Source organism: Schistocerca serialis, chromosome 5 (assembly GCF_023864345.2).
Source record: "Schistocerca serialis cubense isolate TAMUIC-IGC-003099 chromosome 5, iqSchSeri2.2, whole genome shotgun sequence".
In the NCBI taxonomy this organism is placed as follows: domain Eukaryota; kingdom Metazoa; phylum Arthropoda; class Insecta; order Orthoptera; family Acrididae; genus Schistocerca; species Schistocerca serialis.
The window spans coordinates 495,050,921-495,071,892 of NC_064642.1; the positions used below are offsets into that span (position 1 = coordinate 495,050,921).

General features: G+C 42.8%; 1 protein-coding gene across 1 annotated transcript in view; it reads left to right on the forward strand.

Annotated features, from left to right (window-relative positions):
- Positions 1-6,909, forward strand: part of LOC126482029 (uncharacterized) — a 121,343-nt gene extending 114,434 nt beyond the window's left edge. Inside the window, exon 6 of the mRNA XM_050106000.1 lies at positions 6,598-6,909. Within this exon, the coding sequence (XP_049961957.1) occupies positions 6,598-6,909 (312 nt within the window). The remainder of the gene's footprint in view (positions 1-6,597) is intronic.
- Positions 6,910-20,972: the final 14,063 nt, after the last annotated feature.

Below are 20,972 nucleotides of genomic sequence, written 5' to 3' on the forward strand. Positions count from 1 at the left end.
CTCATCTGTGGTTACGTCAAAACTTGTATATGTAACTATGTAGAAACAGATGAAGACCTGCTTGCTAGGGTCCAAGTTGGAACAACAGACACCAGGGATCTTTGAGAGAGTGCGGCAGAACTTCAAGCGCCGTTGTCCTGCATGAATTGAGACTGGCGGTCGTTACATTGAACAGATACTATGAGGTACGTTGTCGGCATGCGGTGTGCGCTGTGTAGGACCATACACAATAAATATGCATGTCCGATCACTGGTTCCCTATCTCAATATAATCGGTCTAGGACCCACTAACACTGTTTCAATTTGATCCAAAAGGTTTGAGACAGCCTGTATAGCACGGCTAACTGAAAGACTTGAGGCAGACGACTTACAACAACAGCTCATTTAACTTTTATGTGAATAAACGCCGTTTCAAATCACCAGCACATTGAGGATCTCTAAAAATGCGGCGGTGTAGGAACAATTTGTTCTAATGAAATGACAAAAAAGTAGTATTAGTGGTAAAAGATGTACTTTAGCTGAAGACGTTCTTGTTTGGAAAAGAAGTGTCCTAAAGAACTTTTTGTATCCCGCCTGGATGGCGGCGCGTGGGTCTGCTCCTGTAAACTGAAGGTTAGGCCGAATATAGGAAGCTAGGAGGAGCAAGTGAGGTAGAACTCTCGGTACTGCAGTGTGAATTTAAATGACCTTTACTTTAGCAAGAAGATGAATATATGACTTTGCACTGAGGAGCACGTATGTGCGAAGCCGGATGTCTCAAGCTCACAAAAGGCACACAGGCAAAATCTGCAGTGGCTAGCCCACTGTGAAATAGAAATAATGTTGCTTGGTCGTCTACTCGGAATCAAATGGGCAGAATCTGGAGCGGCGCTCGTAGAGCTGCACAGCGCCGGCTGGAGGGCACTGTCGTCGGTGTCGGTGACATAGTGCCAACCTAAGAACTTGCACTTACGCCGTGGCATCATAGCTATCGATACCTCAGAATTAGCTCGTAAATTTTCTTTTATGTTTTCTAGATGGTTGAGACCAAGTTACCTTTTAATTCTTTGCAAATGTGGCAGTATTTTCTATGCTTTTTATTCTTCGTGGTAATTTGTTTTACCAGATTATCAACAGGTTTTGAATGTTTACTCGCATTTGCGTGTTTCATGCTTTATTTGAAAATTATTGACAATGACAACTCACTTCTGAGAGAGAGAGAGAGAGAGAGAGAGAGAGAGAGAGAGAGAGAGAGAGCACTCATATGTACACAGCACCGAATATTATAGAACATACTTCTACTAAATTAATAAGGAAGTCCTTCATAGCTTCGACGCTCATATACATTACAGCACGATGAACTTGTGGAACTTCACATTTTGTGCTGTAACTTAGATCTCATGAAGGCTTTAACTGCTGGTACGTCTTTATGTGGCGTTTAATTATAACAATTAATACAAAGAACGATATGTTTTTATAACTCTTCAATGTGCCGTTGCCTTGAAACAGCATACTTTCGTAACAAACGAGTTATGACACGAATGCTATCAACTATGGAACCCAATACGGCTTCTCCCAAGCAGCCCACTTCGAACGCTAACGTGAAGTCGATAGCAGTTCCTGCAGTATTCGATACAGTATGTGTCGTCAAAATGATGCCACATGTCCCTCAAGTCTTGTGACCTGAATGTTACGCACACAGCAAATGCTGCAGACTCCACGCTGTCAGGGTCTCATACCAAGGGAAAATGAAATGTTCGCAGTTTTGATTTGAAAATAAGAACATTAGTCAGGACAGTCATGGCTTCTTGTTGCCACACTGGGGATCTTTGCACTATTCGTGCAAAGTTCGACGATTTTTGAAAAAATAAAAAAATATCCTAAAGTCTTCTGTTGTAATTAGAGCGAACATTTTCGTTTCGAATAATGCATATGATGCATGCTTTATCATGCACACCAAGGCACTGAAATGCGTTGCCCTATTATTAGTGTAGGCAGGATAAAATTTGTTTTCACTCTCCAGAAAAATAAAGAGCATTGTAAGGAAAAATGTGAATGAAGAGCAGTAACAAAAAGAACTGGACATTTATGTTCCGAAAGTGGACTAAAAGTAAATGATACGAAAGAGTGTGTCTTCAGTGTAATTTTGTGCATAAATAGTCAACTGCCGGCGAGTAACTTGTGAGTGATGATGCAGGCTTTCAAGAGTGACATGTAGCACATTTTGAAAATACAGTAAATAGTATTTTCCAGTGAAAGCATGTGAATTTTGGATTAGCCATGTTTTTCGGTTATCCGTGCAGTCTTGTGTGCACATTGACCCATATAATAGTTCTTGCTGCACCTGATTATAGCAGCTCTATCGAATTCACGCGTTGCGAAAACCATCAAAATGAACCTCAGGTAGTTGCTACAAAATTGTCTTGAAAGACACACTTCATAATTTAGCAACTAAAGTATTTGTTCACAACTGAAAATATAGACATTTCACCCAATTGTTAGGGAAACTCTCCCTACTAATAGAGCGAAACTTACAGTATCAGTACACTCTATAGAGACATTTACGTACTTAGTATGCCTTTACTACAGTGAGCCGCGCGCCATTAGCCGAGCGGTTTGAGGCGCTACGGTCATGGACTGTGCGGCTGATCCCGGTGGAGGTTCGAGTCCTCCCTCGGGCATGGGTGTGTGTGTTTGTCCTTAGGATAATTTAGGTTAAGTAGTGTGTAAGCTTATGGACTGATGACCTTAGCAGTTAAGTCCCATAAGATTTCACACGCATTTGGACTTTTTTTACTACAGTGGATAGAAGCGCAAATGCAAGAAACAAAGAAAAAGTATCTTTAACATGATCATAACATTAATATTAAACGTCGAACACGGAAGGTTAAAAGCATAATAGAGAGATACGTAGACGGAGATACGAGAATGAAGGTTCCGCCTCTATTTTGATTTCCTTTGGTTGTAAGCTGTGGAAAGTGAAAAATCATGAGGAGGTTGGTGTGACTACTTTAGTCTCGGCTAGCTGTCCACTGTCAGCAGCGGACTGTTCAGGCTTGTGGAGGCTCTGTAATGGTGTGGGGAGTGTGCGGTTGCATTGGTATGGGACCTCTGATCCGTGTAGATGCGACTGTGATAGGTGACACATACGTAAGTATCCTGTCTGATCACCTGCATCCATTCATGTCCATTGTGCATTCCGACTGACTTGAGCAATTCCAGCAGGACAATGCGACACCCCACACATCCAGAATTGCCACAGAGCGGCTGCAGAAATACTCTTCTGACAAGGGAACCTCCCCATCGAACCCCCCTCAGATTTAGTTATAAGTTGGCAAGTGGATAGGCCTTGAAAAACTGAACACAGATAAATCGAAAAAACAGGAAGTTGTGTGGAACTATGAAGAAAATAAGCAAAATATACAAACTGAGTAGTCCATGCGCAAGATAGGCAACATCAAGGATAGTGTTAGCTCAGGAGCGCCGTGGTCCCGTGGTTAGCGTGAGCAGCTGCGGAACGAGAAGTCCTTGTTTCAAGTATTCCCTCGGGTGTAAAGTTTAACTTTTTATTTTCAGACAGTCCGTCCGATGCGACTGTGAAACTGTTGCATTCATTTGTTGCAGTTTATGTGACAAACTCTTACGTTTTCATCACCTTTTTGGGGGTGATCATCACATCCACAAGAAAACATAAATCGCGCAAGGTAGAAGAATCTTTTTACCCATTAGCCAAGTGTACAAGTTAGGTGGATCGACAACATATTCCTGTCATGTGACGCACATGCCGTCACCAGTGTCGTATAGAATATATCAGACGTGTTTTCCTGTGGAGGAATCGGTTGACCTATGACCTTGCGATCAAATGTTTTCGGTTCCCATTGGAGAGGCACGTCCTTTCGTCTACTAATCGCACGGTTTTGCGGTGCGGCCGCAAAACACAGACACTAAACTTATTACAGTGAACAGAGTCGTCAATGAACAAACGAACAGATCATAACTTTGCGAAAATAAAAAAAAAATAATCTTTTCACTCAAGGAACCAAGGACCTCACGTTCCGCACCTGCTCACGCATTGGTGACGGCATGTGCGTCACATGACAGGAATATGTTGTCGACCCACCTAACTTGTACACTTGGCGAATGGGTAAAGAGATTCTTCTACCTTGCCCGATTTAGATTTATTGTGGATGTGATAATCTCTCCCAAAAAAGTGATGAAAACATAAGAGTTTGTCACATAAACTGCAACAAATGAATGCAACAGTTTCACAGGCGCACAGTTTTCCCTATGCTCTGTCAAAACATATGTTTTTAACGTTTTCAAATTTTTCCGTTTAGGTGTAGCGTCCCCATACTACGGCGCAGTTATCTCGCATCGGACGGACGGTCGGACATATAATAATTGTCTGAAAATAAAAAATTAAACTTTTCACTCTAGGGAAGACTTGAACCAAGGACCTCTCGTTCGACAGCTGCTCACGCTAAGCACGGGACCACGGTGCTCCTGAGCTCACATTATCCTTTATGTTCCTATCTTGCGCATGAACTACTCAGTTTGTATATTTTGCTTATTTTTTTCATAGTTCCACACAACTTCTTCTTGTTTTCTCGATTGATCTGTGTTCAGTTTTTCAAGGCCTATCCACTGTGCCAACTTATAACTAAATCTGAGGGGGTGCGATGGGGAGGTTCCGTTGTGAGTTTAAACAGTTCCGCTGGCCACTAAACTCCCCAGACATGAACATTATTGAGCATATCTGGGACGCCTTGCAACGTGCTTTTCAGAAGAGATCTGCACCCCCTCGTACTCTTACGGATTTATGGACAGCCCTGCAGGATTCATGATGTCGATTCTCTCTAGCAGTACTTCAGATATTAGTCGAGTGCGTGCCACGTCGTGTCGCGGCACTTCTGCGTGCTCGCGGGGGCCGTAGACAATATTAGGCAGGTGTACCGGTTTCCTCGGCTCTTCAGTGTAATACGTAGTTGTAATTAACTAGTGCAGGGATCCCCAAACTATTTTGGACAACTGACCCCTTTTCCAAAATGAACTGTTACCTCAGAGCCGGCTTTAGTGGCCGTGCGGTTCTAGGCGCTACAGTCATTTGTTACCTCAGACACCCATGGCCAAATTACCTACTTTTAAGATCAACCCCCTTACTCATAATGGTCCGCTAACTTAAAACAGCTGCTACAGAGTATTTTTACAAATACGTTTATACCTACCTATTTAAAATATGTTGTATGTTGTGTTTACCACTTTTTCAGTCACTTTAATTCACTTAATTTAGCTATGTAGTAACTTTGTAATCTCTTGAAATAAATGAGTACTTATATGAGTTATTATCGTTCAAGTTTCAAAACGCAAATGAACTTTCAACCTAAGTGGAAGCTCGTTAAATAGTAAAATATCAGGAACATGTTTGGACTTGATCATGAATTCGTTGGTGTTAAATCGCGTAAGCGTCAAAGAGAGAGCAAGTCAAAACGCGCCTGAAAGGAGCGCCGTGGTCCCGTGGTTAGTGTGAGCAGCTGCGGAATGAGAGGTCCTTGGTTCAAGTCTTCCCTCGAGTGAAAAGTTTAGCGCCGACATGGTAGCTCAGCGTGTTCGGTCAGGGGGTTAGCTGCCCTCCGTAATAAAAAAAAATAAAATAAAATAAAAAAAACTGAGTTCATCGATCAACAACGAACTTAAACGGATATCTTACGACGTCCGCCCCGAGCAGATTCAACGAACAAAAGCGAACAATATGAAATTTTGCCGGCACGGTAGCTGAGCGTGTTCGGTCAGAGGGTTAGCTGTCCTCTGTAATAAAAAAACTGATCAATAACGAACTTCAACGGGCGTCAGTTGACGTCCGCCACGAACAATTGAAACGAACAAAACGAGATTAAAAAAAAAAAAAGACGTACGCTCGAACTCATTATCTTGCACAAACTTGTCCACACAGACTTGCCGAGTTTTTCATTTTGTACGAACTTGAGAATTTACATTACAACAACAATGCTATTTCCTACAAAACGTTAATTATTCTTAGTACACGTAACACAATATAAACAATACAGTACCTACCTATCTTGAAAGTTTTAAATAAGAACTTGTGTTGCCGGCCGGGGTGGCCGAGCGGTTCTATGCGCTATAGTCTGGAACCACGCGACCGCTACGGTCGCAGGTTCGAATCCTGCATCGGGCATGGATGTGTGTGATGTCCTTAGGTTAGTTAGGTTTAAGTAGTTCTAAGTTCTAGGGGACTGATGACCTCAGAAGTTAAGTCCCATAGTGCTCAGAGCCATTTGAACCTTTTTTTTTTTTTTTTTTTTTTGAACTTGTGTTAATTTAATAGGGGTCGATTTTTAGATCTCGTCGACCCCCAAAATCAGTTTCCGTTTATGTCGACCCATAGGAAACCGATATCGATCCCAAGGGGTCGATATCGACCATTTTGGGAATCCGTGAACTAGTGCGTGGCCTATAAAGTATCACTTTCTTTGAAAAAATTTGGAGTAGTAAAATTGATGACGGTTTAGTCTCAGTGTCCCCTTGTGCTCTAGGATTTGCAGTTTTGAGGCGAGTGTAGCGGGCGGCCGCGGTGACAGGAAGCTGGTGGCGTGGTTGCAGGTGGAGGAGGCGGCGGACGCTCTGGAAGTGTGGCTGTGGGTGGCCGGCGGCGAGCCGGACTGCGCGCGCTACGAGGTGCGCGCTTCCCTGTCGTGCGGGCAGCGTCCGCGCGGCCGCAGGCTGTCGCGCACCGTCAGCGGCGCAGAGCTGACGGCGCCCGTCTTCACGGGCCGCGCGCTGCCGCTCGCCGTGGCCGCCGCGCAGGCCGACCCGCCCCCGCTGCGCCTGCCCCTGGCCGCCCCCGCAGCCGCCTCCTGCCTGCAGCTCGAGGTGCGCGACCTGCTGCACGAGCCGGAGGTGACAGCCACGTGACGCCTCTGGCCTGCGCCGCTCCCGGCCTAGCACGTGGTTCACACCAGCCCGCTAACTCAGTCCAGTGCGTGGTCGTTTTTAGGATGCACAGGCACCTGTGGTGCGGAACATTTTGATAATTAACCCATAAAAATTGCATCTTGGAGCAATTTTCGAATTGAAAGCCTAGAATGCGTCATTTAGTGTTCATTATTTAATTGTATAATATTTTAGTATGCAATGTAAAAACGTACTGACAAGTTTTAAAAATTAAAAAAAACAGAAATCATTAAGATATTCCATATAATTTATTAACATTGCTACAAGGAACTAATCCATGGAGAAGAAATAAAAACTTTGAGGTTCGCCGATGTAATTCTGTCAGAGACAGCAAAGGACTTGGAAGAGCAGTTGAACGGAATGGACAGTGTCTTGAAAGGAGGATATAAGATGAACATCAACAAAAGCAAAACGAGGATAATGGGATGTAGTCGCATTAAGTCAGGTGACGCTGAGGGAATTAGATTAGGATATGAGACACTTAAAGTAGTAAAGGAGTTTTGCTATTTGGGGAACAAAATAACTGATGATGGTCGAAGTAGAGAGGATATAAAATGTAGACTGGCAATGGCAAGGAAAGCGTTTCTGAAGAAGAGAAATTTTGTTAACATCGAGTATAGATTTAAGTGTCAGGAAGTCGTTTCTGAAAGTATATGTATGGAGTGTAGCCATGTATGGAAGTGAAACGTGGACGATAACTAGTTTGGACAAGAAGAGAATAGAAGCTTTCGAAATGTGGTGCTACAGAAGAATGCTGAAGATTAGATGGGTAGATCACATAACTAATGAGGAGGTAATGAATAGGATTGGGGAGAAGAGGAGTTTGTGGCACAACTTGACTAGAAGAAGGGATCGGTTGGTAGGACATGTTCTGAGGCATCAAGAGATCACCAATTTAGTATTGGAGGGCAGCGTGGAGGGTAAAAATCGTAGAGGGAGACCAAGAGATGAATACACTAAGCAGATTCAGAGGGATGTAGGCTGCAGTAGGTACTGGGAGATGAAGAAGCTTGCGCAGGATACAGTAGCATGGAGAGCTGCTCAAACCAGTCTCAGAACTGAAGACCACAACAACAACAACAACAACAACAACTTTACAAGGTACCAAAGAGCTGGTCGAGGTGTATGTCTGCTAATTGCCGAATCTCCATGTTAACTGACACATCTGCTCTCTATGGCCACTCAGCAAAAGGTATGTGTACAAAGGATCCAGAAGGTCCCGTTATGGACATCCAGTGTTACAGCATTTTCCAACAGGGAGCAGGTTATACAGGACAAGCTGACCCATACAGTTTCAAGATAGCATTAGGAGTGGCAAAGTGAGTTACAGAGCTCAACATAGTCCGGCTCTAAAATAAGTCTTCTCATTTCACAAGAAGAAACATATTTAACAAGCAACAAATGAAATTATAAATTCCACATCACTGAAGACAATAAAAATGAGTGTCACTAGACACAATATCATGGCATATAAAAATGAAATACACTAACATTTGTTGTTGTTGTTGTTGTTGTTGTTGTGGTGGTACACAAAAAACAATAAAACATTAGTTACACTGCATATGAAACAGGGAGGCTATTATAAACTAAATTCCATTTGAATGGGCCTCGGAAAGTCCAATAGTACCGACCGACCGCCGTGTCATCCTCAGATGATTGCAGTCACTGGATGCGGATATGGAAGGGCATGTGGCCAGCACACTGCTCTCAGTCATTGTCAGTTTTTGTGACTGGAGACACTACTCCTGAATCAAGTAACTCCTCAATTGGCCTCACAAGGGTTGAGTGCACCCCACTTGCCAACAGCATTCGGCAGACCTGGACGGTCACTCATCCAAGCCTGACAGCGCTTAGCTTTGGTGATCTGATGGAAACTGGTGTTACCACTGTTGTACGACCATTGACAAAGGTACTAAGATGTAAGACATAAAAAACGATAAATGTCACTGTCACACTGCATAAGAGACATGAACGATACTAACTGACACTTAAGGTACAAAAACTAAGAAAACTATTACTGCATACAATACGACTGTTAAGAAATTACTACTGGCAACAGTCAGTCAGTCCACAAGAAAATATTTACAACTTCTTAAGCTGTGATTGTGTACTATGATTTGTTGCTGTATATAGCAATACGGTGATGGGCTTTCATTGCATACACCATAGAAATGAGAGGGAACATATCACTGCTTCACTACTTCGGCAAGGAGAACAATTTTCCCATAGCCCCTTTAATCTGCTCATTACCAGTTTTCACAGTCACTACATGCACAAGCTTATCAGGACCAGGAAATAGCTGCTCGATGCCACCCACCACACCACTGGAGGTAAGTTATCTTCATTGATGGGGGACAATTTTACCATAGGCCTTTTAATCAGCCCATTGCCTGTTTTCACAACCACTACACACACAGTCTTATCAGGACCAGGAAACAGCTGCTTGATGACACCAAGCCCCCACACCATTGGAGACAAGTTATCTCCATTGACCAGCACATGATGGCTGAACTGGGCTTACCGTGTTGTTTCTGAAGTCCACTGGCTGCATTAGTGTAGCTGATGTAGATACTCGGAGAACCATCTCTTCCAAATGGACTGATGCAGCTGTTGTTAAAGATTCTACCTGTGGAGCTTGTGCGTGGGGACCTCAAGGATATTGGGTTCAGGAAGGGCACAAAGTGGCTATCGAATGAGGAAATGCCCAGGACTGAGAGCAGATTATTTCAGTTCATCAGGGGTGTCTTTCCCATCCCATCTGTCTACTGGTGCACTATTGGTTACCACACAATGATTGACTGACATTGCTTGTTTAAGTTGGAGGAAGAGTTTTGGTGGACAGTGATTGTGTACATGACTGCAATATGAGGAATCAGTCGAAATGGAGCACGGAGCCATCAGTTGTTCCATCACTGTGACAGATGAGTTTAAATGTAGAGGTTGTCAATCACTTCGGACAGCCATTTGGAAACTCTCCACAATACCGCCAAGCTCTTCCAGTTTCCTCATGTTGTAACTGTCTTTTATTTAAAAGCATCAAATGTGTGTGGCATGTTATGGTAGGTGCAGTAACAACATGATTTACACCGTGCGACGTCTGGTTTTCTGTGAGAGGCAATGGATCAGAACATGGTAATGTACAGGGTGTTTCAAAAATGGCCGGTATATTTGAAACGGCAATACAAACTAAACGAGCAGCGATAGAAATACACCGTTTGTTGCAATATGCTTGGGACAACAGTACATTTTCAGGCAGACAAACTTTCGAAATTACAGTAGTTACAATTGTCAACAACAGATGGCGCTGCGGTCTGGGAAACTCTATAGTATGATATTTTCCACATATCCACCATGCGTAGCAATAATATGGCGTAGTCTCTGAATGAAATTACCCGAAACCTTTGACAACGTGTCTGGCGGAATGGCTTCACATGCAGATGAGATGTACTGCTTCAGCTGTTCAATTGTTTCTGGATTCTGGCGGTACACCTGGTCTTTCACGTGTCCCCACAGAAAGAAGTCACAGGGGTTCATGTCTGGCGAATAGGGAGGCCAATCCACGCCGCCTCCTGTATGTTTCGGATAGCCCAAAGCAATCACACGACCATCGAAATATTCATTCAGGAAATTAAAGACGTCGGCCGTGCGATGTGGCCGGGCACCATCTTGCATAAACCACGAGGTGTTTGCAGTGTCGTCTAAGGCAGTTTGTACCGCCACAAATTCACGAAGAATGTCCAGATAGCGAGATGCAGTAATCGTTTCGGATCTGAAAAATGGGCCAATGATTCCTTTGGAAGAAATGGCGGCCCAGACCAGTACTTTTTGAGGATGCAGGGACGATGGGACTGCAACATGGGGCTTTTCGGTTCCCCATATGCGCCAGTTCTGTTTATTGACGAAGCCGTCCAGGTAAAAATAAGCTTCGTCAGTAAACCAAATGCTGCCCACATGCATATCGCCGTCATCAATCCTGTGCACTATATCGTTACCGAATGTCTCTCGTGCAGCAATGGTAGCGGCGCTGAGGGGTTGCCGCGTTTGAATTTTGTATGGATAGAGGTGTAAACCCTGGCGCATGAGACGATACGTGGATGTTGGCGTCATTTGGACCGCAGCTGCAACACGGTGAACGGAAACCCGAGGCCGCTATTGGATCACCTGCTGCACTAGCTGCGCGTTGCCCTCTGTGGTTGCCGTACGCGGTCGCCCTACCTTTCCAGCACGTTCATCCATCACGTTCCCAGTCCGTTGAAATTTTTCAAACAGATCCTTTATTGTATCGCTTTTCGGTCCTTTGGTTACATTAAACCTCCATTGAAAACTTCGTCTTGTTGCAACAACACTGTGTTCTAGGCAGTGGAATTCCAACACCAGAAAAATCCTCTGTTCTAAGGAATAAACCATGTTGTCTACAGCACACTTGCACGTTGTGAACAGCACACGCTTACAGCAGAAAGACGACGTACAGAATGGCGCACCCACAGACTGCGTTGCCTTCTATATCTTTCACATCACTTGCAGCGCCATATGTTGTTGAAAATTGCAACTACTGTAATTTCGAAAGTTTGTCCGCCTGAAAATGTACTGTTGCCCCAAGCATATTGCAACAAACGGTGTATTTCTATCGCTGCTCGTTTAGTTTTTATTGCCGTTTCAAATATACCGGTCATTTTTGAAACACCCTGTAAGTTTGTAACCTGACGCAGACCTCGAAGTCATGGCGGAAAAACAAAATGTATGGCAGTGTACTAAGCGTGTTAAAGCAGAAAAAGCAATGTTTCAAACAACGACACAGGGTCACAGGGAGCGTCTCTTGTGGCTTACAGTATAGTCTGTGGGATACAGTCATCCTCGTACAGTATGCCAACTGCTGTGGCCGAGTGGTTCTAGATGCTTCAGTCTGGAACCGCGCGACCGCTACGGTCGCACGTTCGAATCCTGCCTCGGACATGGATGTGTGTGATGTCCTTAGGTTAGTTAGGTTTAAGTAGTTCTTAGTTCTAGGGACTGATGACCTCAGATGTTAAGTCTCATAGTGCTCAGAGCCATTTGAACCATTATCCTACAGTATAGATGACGAAACTTCAAAATGGTCTATGCTATAGATCAATACCTGTATATTTAATAGGATCGTCACATGTGCTTGAAGCCAGCACGCATGCGGTATTTGAATTCGACATATGGGAGGAGAGAGATGCGGTAAAAATCTTATCGAGTTCTCTTTCGGATGAAGTTAGTGGAGCTTTTATAGTTCGCAATTTTTCTCTGGTGGATGGTACAGAATAACGTTGGTAGAATGTTGGTGTGATAGACGTGAATGGGCAATGAGGGATGTGGATCTATAGTACCTGCTTGTAGTTTGGAGAAGCACCACAATGCAGTAGCAAAATCGACGTCTTTCCCCCCAGTTCCTGTACTGTATTTTATACTACCTCGTGTTGCAGGAGCAGGCTTCATTTCTATCGAATGGTCAAAACACAGTTCTGTCTCAGTAACTCAGTTGCACCTGTATCTGCACGGGTTGCAGAAGGTGGTAGATATAGCTTTCTCCGACTTCTACTCAGTTCCGGCTTAACACTGGAACAACCACATGTGCAAAGCTGCAGAGACGCTAGCGCAGAGTCTGAGGGGTAGCTGCAAGATGCATAGGGACTACCTAAAACCATGATGGAATTTTACCGTAGCAGATAGGTTCGAGAAAGGTGGCTCGTTTCGAGATATGAGTGTGGCAGAAATATGATTCACTAGTGGCTGCAATCATTAATGAACTTCTCCATAGGATCCAAGGCAGGTATGTGGTTGAATGGAAAGACTTGATTCCAAATCATAGACATAATTTCTACCGAAAGCGTAGCACTGGAGATCTGAAAAGTAGTGTACATTTCTTATGACCTCAATCATCACACCATCTAATCTGGAGAATCTAAATCTTCAGAGAGAGCACACAACAACCTTGAGTTCAGGCATGTTTCCCTCAGTTTACACTGTAATCAGTTCTTCAAATGTCAGCACTGTATTGCCAATGACATGTCTGAGATGTGACTTCATACATTTGAATACTGCTTCCCACAGTCCTCCAAAGTGAGGGGCAGGAGGTGGACTAAAATTCCAGTTAACATCCTCTGAGGTCGAAAAATTCACAACAAATTCATAACAACTATAGCATCACAGAAAAAAATGTTAAGTTCATTGTGTGCACTTAAATATCTAGTACCAATATCACTATGCATGTGAGACAATTTTCCTCTTCTAGCGAGGAATCTCCTGAGTGCAGGCAGAAATGAGCTGGATGCTAAATCACTAACTAACTGAAGGTGGATGGCCATGGTTGCCAAAATAATGAATAAATCAATGTAGGCCTTGATAATAACCTTCTTCCTTCTTCCACCTATAGTGGTACATGTATCTTGTGAACGTATAGTGTGAGAGAATACAGTTTGTTTATAAATGTGCTTCTTCCGTAATACTTCATAAATAATACTTTACAAAGTGCACAAGGTGCCCACAAGCTGTGGCCCTTGGCTGGTCAAGAACTTATGTCTGCTAACTGCAGGTCTCCATGCTGCCTAGCACATCCACTCTCTCCAGCTGCTTACAGTACCTGCATGCACGAACAATCCGGAATATCCATTACACATGCCAAAAGTTACAACATTTCCCAACAGGGAACAGGTTATACTGGAAAAGCTGAGCTGTCCAGTTTGCAAGATGTCGCTAGGTGGCATTAGGAGTGGCAAAGTGACTTACGGAACTCAACAAATCTCAAAATTTATGGATAAATTGTCCTGACCTTTCAATGTAAAAACAGGGTCAGACAATTGCAGTTGAATACAGGGAAAATTTTGAAAATTTGAAATTAAAAACTAAGATAAGGGTAAAAAAATTTGCAGTAAAGTTCTGGTAGAACATAAAAAGCTTAGGAGTAAAGGAGACCACTCACTAAACAGCAGAAGTGTTAGGACATCGACAGACACAAAAACAAGAGAAATAAAACATGCCAGCTTTCAGAATAAATCCTTTGTTGAGTACTCTCTCTCTCTCTCTCTGTCTCTCTCTCTCTCTCTCTCTCTCTCTCTCTCTCTCTCACACACACACACACACACACACACACACACACACACACACACACACACTTGTGACCGTTCACTCTGGTGGACAACTGGTTGGTTGTCATAACAACACACACACACACACACTTGTGACCGTTCACTCTGGTGGACAACTGGTTGGTTGTCATAACAACAGAAAAAGCTACATTGCGGTTGCAGCGGAGTTGGTATATGACATGTCTGCTGTCACAGGTTGCCCTGCCTCTGATGCTCATCACTTGAGTGGTCTCCTTTACTTTTAAATTATTTACATTGTAGTAGATCTTTCCTGATATATTTTTACCTTTACCTTAGTTTTTCATTCCAAGTGTTCACAATTTATCCAGGATTCAATTGAAGGGAAGTGGAGATAAGCCTTGTCGGGTAAATGTTTTTATTTTGATACATGATGGTACCTCATTCATAAATTTTACTGTTGAGATCGTGTCAGCAAATGTTTCGTAAATTAGGTTTGCCAATTTACAATTTAGTCCCAGTTCACAGATGGGGCAGTCTCCTTTCCTCCTAATTACTTACATAAGGTAGGCAAGCTCTTATTGCAGTTGGTTCAAATGGCTCTGAGCACTATGGGACTTAACATCTGACGTCATCAGTCCCCTAAAACTTAGAACTACTTAATCCTAACCAACCTAAGGGCATCACACACATCCACGCCCCAGGCAGGATTCGAACCTGCTACCGTAGCGGTCGCGCGGTTCCGGACAAGCGCCTAGAACCGCTCGGCCACAGCGGCCGGCTAGTGCAGTGGTATGTCCTTGCCTTCCTCCAGTCTTTGAGCTGCCTTTCCTACCCAGTTATGGGAAAGGAGAGGGGGAATGACTATGGTTTAACTTGGACTCTGAGCCACAGTGCATCTCAGCATTTTTCACATTAGCAAATTTTGCCAGACGTGAAGGAAGTGATATGTGACAGATAAACATTCTCAGACTAATCAAGGATTGAATCCATAGCCTGGTAGTTACCTACTAAGTGCTACTGAGCCAGGGTGAAAAACTTCAACAGCATAAAATACTACCACTCATTATGTGAAAATACACTATGTGATCAAACGTATCCGGACACCTGGCTGAAAATTACTTACAAGTTCGTGGTGCCCTCCATCGGTAATGCTGGAATTCAGTATGGTGTTGTTCCACCCTTAGCCTCGATGACAGCTTCTACTCTCGCAGGCATACGTTCAATCAGATGCTGGAAGGTTCCTTGGGGAATGTCGGTCGGTGTTGCCTGGCACGAAGTCGGCGTTCTAAAACACCCCAAAGGTGTTCTATAGGATTCAGGATTTTCTGAAATCCTGATAAATGCAGTAACACAACATGGCAAGCTTAACAATCTCTGTAGAGGAAACGAAATTTATTATGAATATAACACGTGCTCCAAAATTTTCAAGAACACATGTTGTTCCAGTAGAAAAGGTACAGAATTTTAATTACATAGGAGAAACGGTTCAAGAAAGCTGTTTAGACATATCTGCTTTAGAGTAAACAATACACAATATGAAAAAAAGGAACAGAATTATTAGGGACACCTACAGCAAGACCGAGTTAACCTAAAGACCAGAAAATAATGCACTACAACACAATAGTAAAACCAGAATGCCTTTATGCCAGCAAATGTTTGGATGTGAATTGTAAACTTGAAAATTAAAAATATTAGAAATGAGACATAAAAGGAAAAACTTCAGAATTTTGGAAACCTGCACTGGTGGCCACTTTCACCAACTTCCAGCGCCTGCAGCACAGGACGAGGGGAAGTCGGACCCCATTCAGTGGTCAGAGGAGAGATGTGGACGGGGAGGGAGGGGGGGCTTTCTGCAGCCACACAGGGGTAGGCTGGCGAATGTCCTCACTTTGCTTAATTAAATATGACGCGTTGCAAAGAGTCTGGTGGATAATGCGAAACATATAGATAACTGTGGACCCCTGGAGGCACTAAGACTATGGACAAAAAAGTGACAGGAATGCACACCTGGAGGTGTGCGAAAATTATGGGTTGCAACAGCCATTTTTGCCCACCTTAAAAAGTGAGACACATGTCGATAATTGATGGATCTCTGGGAGGAACTGGTATGGAGCATAAAGACAAAATCCCAAGAATTCCCACAAGGAGGCGTGTGAAACTAAAGATCTGCGGATGAAGTCAGGCCTCTAAAAACGGTTTTCTGCGCAGTAAGGAGGCAGCCTTAACAATGAAAACGTGAGAAAGATGCCAATTCTCGAGTCACACACCAGCCCACGCAAGATAGAAAAGTTCCGTCCTGCTTTGGAAAGTGTGGTCATGAAATGGCGATCAGTCTTAGGCAGCATTGCAAATTTAGTCCACCAATGACAACACCGAGAGAGGAAAAATTCAAGGAGTTGGTGAGCTTAGGGGGGTGAGGAGAAGTGAAGTGACAATTGTTTAGACAGCACAGAAGCAGGAGGGCATGGAGACTCTCCCATCTGTCACACAGTTAGTCTTCTGACTTTGAAACTTAGCCTTACTCCAGTCATAATGGCCGGCCGATGTGGCCGAGCGGTTCCAGGCTCTACTGTCCGGAGTCACGCGACCGCTACGGTCGCAAGTTCGAATCCTGCCTCGGGCATGGGTGTGTGTGATGTCCTTAGGTTAGTTAGGTTTGAGTAGTTCTAAGTTCTAGTGGTCTGATGACCTTAGAAGTTAAGTCCCATAGTGCTCAGAGCCATTTGAACCAGTCATAATGTTCATCATCACCTCGTGATTCTTTTCCTGTTCCATGTTAAATGGATGAATCCTTACGGTCCAGTGATTGGAAATGAGGAACTTGACTGAGGATTGGAATTCTTTGCTCAACATCTGCCTCCCAAGACCGTGATATGGCCACTTCAACTATGGCAACACATGGCGACGACGCAGAGACCATACCTGGGCCGCACCGTAAAGCCGCCGGCACACGTAGATGGCCACCGCACAATTCTAGGTGACATGCCATCCAGAACCAGCATATGCAGCCGACATCAACACACGACCAATGACTACGAAGATTGGTGAGATGATTCATTGTCCCCTCCTTCTCCTACGAAGATTGGTGAGATGATTCACTGTCCCCCTCCTTCTCCTTAATAACTAAGTCCTGCCCATACCTAGTCAAATCGGCTCTGAGATCTGTAATTTTATGTAGAAAAGGTACTATAATAAAAGCAAAAATTCATGATTTAACCTTCTAATTAATCTGTTACATCTGCTTATCAATCCCTTAACCCTTTGCACTCCGTTAGACAGACACAAGACGGCTCCGCGCACTCTTATTTAAAATCGCCGCCGTCTGAGCGGTGAGTGCGCCGCAGAGAATTCTGACTGAACAGACTGCACAATCCTTATGCTTGTTCCTAGGAAGCTTGTTGATAAAAGTGCAACTTTCCATTCAAACTTCCTTATCATCAGAAGTTGAACGACGTGCTCGTTTCAGTCCTGGACTTCTTTCTTCGCCAATTTAAGTCTCTTACAAGACTTTACTGGAATACTTTGAAAATGTTGTTTTTCTCGCAGTGATTCTTGTATAGCAAATAACTGCTTAACACAAGTTCTACCTCCCACGACCAGACATACAGTTTTCGCCACCACTTCGGACTTTTCAATAGAAAACCATAATTGGAAATAAAATGGTCAGATAAATCAACTCCGCCCCTCTCCGAAGTATAATCAATAATCACATTTGATTTATTTATTTTTTCCCTTTCCTTTGTGTTTCTTCTTTCTATAAGTGACACTAAATTATTTACTTCTGTAGAAAGCATGAGATCATTTCGTTTATCTTGCCATGCTAGGACCATCGTTTTGTTATTGCGGAGGCATTTTATTTCAAGCTTCTTCAGATGCAGAACTCCTTTCTTCATTGCAGCTGGAAGGTTTTTACGATTGACCTGGGTCATTCCGGTGAGATGCACATTCTGTTTCAATCGTTCATCAGCTAATGCAACATCTGTATAAAAACAGTGTACAAATGATACCCTGTGGCATTTCTGATATTAACCAGCAATTGAAGAACTATTCTCTCAGAAAAATTCAAGTCTGGACGAATCAATGACTCTGTCGTTAAAGCGCCTAAATAGGGTATTAGGGTATCAAACAGTAAATTTCATGAATCCGAAATCACGTAAACTCTTGAGTCCCCCTTTTGTAGGTTTTTGAGGATTGTACATTTTGAAGAAGACACGTCCCTTGAATGATGCTGTAGAGTCATCAGCAGTGAAATACCTATATGGTCGACAAATTTCGAGTAACCAGCGAGACAAGTAATCCAACACATTCCTCCCTTAACACAGACGTGACAACCTGAGTGTTGACGTGTGTAGTTCTCTCTGGATTAGCAACATGAAGTGCCCAGAAAATTTGAACAAATCGTCTGCGAGTAAAACAGTCTTAAAAGAAGTCAGATGATTGTAACCACACTCTTGAAGAAGAAAAAAAAAAGTCCTCCAAGTTCTAACACTTTTGTACTGCCATATTCATTAGCACACCATGGAAGCGTTTCATTTCTTCCTTGGTAACATTTCTCCAATCTCACCACGCAGAACGTTGTGGAAGTGGTGTCACTTTACGTATTTTTGCTATAGCGTGCCTGTTCGATTGGTCTGCTATTTGTTGAAATAGGTTGTCTGTAAAAATGAAGTGAAAGAAACCAAAAGGCGATGATGGGACATTCGTCTACATCTACATCTACGTGATTACTCTGCTGTTCACAATAAAGTGCCTGGCAGAGGGTTCAATGAATCACCTTCAAGCTCTCTTTCTACCGTTCCATTCTCGAACGGCGCGCGGGAAAAATGAGCACTTAAATTTTTTCTGTGCGAGCCCTGATTTCTCTTATTTTTTCGTGATGATCATTTCTCCCTATGTAGGTGGGTGCCAACAGAATGTTTTCGTAATCGGAGGAGAAAATTGTTGATTGAAATTTCATGAGAAGATTCCGTCGCAACGAAAATCTCCTTGTTTTAATGATTGCCACTCCAGTTCACATATCATGTTTGTGGCACTATCTCCCCTACTTCGTGATAATACAAAACGAGCTGCCCTTCTTTGTGCTTTTTCGATGTCATCCGTCAGTCCCACCTAATGCGGATCACACACCGCACAGAAATACTCCAGAATAGGGCGGACAAGCGTGTTGTATTCAGCCTCTTTAGCAGATCTGTTGCACGTTATAAGTGTTCTGCCAATGAATCGCAGTCTTTGGTTTGCTCTACCCACAATATTATCTATGTGATCGTTCCAATTTAGGTTATTTGTAATTGTAATCCCTAAGTATTTAGTTGAATTTACAGCCTTCAGATTTGTGTGACTTATCACGTAATCGAAATTTAGCGGATTTCTTTTAGTATTCAAGTGAATAACTTCACACTTTTCTTTATTCAGGGTCAATTGCCACTTTTCGCACCACACGGATATCTTATCTAAATCGTTTTGCAATTCGTTTCGGTCATCTGATGACTTTACAAGACGGAAAATGACAGCATCATCTGCAAACAATCTACGAGGGCTACTCAGATTGTCTCCTACATCGTTAATATAGATGAGGAACAGTAGAGGGCCTATAACACTTCCTTGAAGAACCCCGGATCTTACTTCCGTTTTACTCGATGTCTTTTCGTCATTACCAGTTTCAGTGATAAAACCACACTTTGAATCGTCAAAAGGAAAATCTGTACAGTCACAGTCATTTTCACTCCACATTTGCCACAAATCTTTTGTTAAATCACTAGAAAAATGCACATTTTCACGGTTTTCATCGCCATCTTCACTAGAAAATGTACCCTCTGGCATACAACTCACGATGGTTTGAAGAGCATAGATGTAGATGAGGAATTGTTTAAAAATGAACCACTCTCATCATGAAAGTCACTCTCACTATCGTTGTCAGATATTCCTCTAAAAGATGTAAAATCTCTTCCTCAGAAAGAAATGAGAATGAGAAATTAGCCATTGCAAGCGCGCGAACTTGAACGTAATAATGCCAACATTCCTTATCACTACAACTGCAACAGTTTGACACCGAGTTAACATAGGTTCCCCTAGAAGGCAGCACTACGCACCATTGATGCCCAGTACTGGCAGCATCGAGAATTGAGCATTTGAGCATGTCAACGCCACGAAAAATCATATCGAATGCGACATCGGCGCGGAAAACTAAATTGACAGTGTCCTGTGCCATTCGATGTTGGAGTGGAAAGGGTTAATCTCATAACCTTTGCTGTTTGATTGCACTTAATTATTGGCTCCCAACGTGGAGCGATCTCAATAGCAATTTGCTTCGTATGCCATGTCACAAAGCTTTGAAGGATTCACGACGATTTTAGCACACAAAGTGGGGCAATATAATTAGTAATCTGCATGTCATTTTATGCAACAGATAAAATAATTCTGAATTCACTACAATATAAGAAACAATCATGTAGAGAAGACTGCTATTCTTTGAACATATTTACAAAATGGATCACTATAAAGTAACCAAAAGTACCTTCAAATGTCTTTATGGGAAAAAGGCGACACAATCGGCTGGATTCAAGAGGTCACGAAAGACTTGGTAAAAACAGAGTAATAGAATAACAAGTAATAGAAAGATTAATTTTTATAAATTAAAAAAGGTGTACTGAAACAGTGAAGTAATAATGGGATAAAAGAGGGAACAATTAAACATGAATGGAAACTGCAATGTGGTCCCTAGGAGACATAACGAAGAAAGAAGTTAAAAAAGAACTACACTCATTAATTCATCTGAATACATACTGGTAATGAAACTGATTAAAATTGCTTGTTAGTTTAGCCTACATATTCATGTCTTGGAACTTTGTTCCTTCAGTCTGTACTCTCAATGGCACACATGAAATCTCCATCATTTGCTATTGCATCATAACAAAACACCAAATCATTTTCAGGTCATAATTATTGTGGTATGCC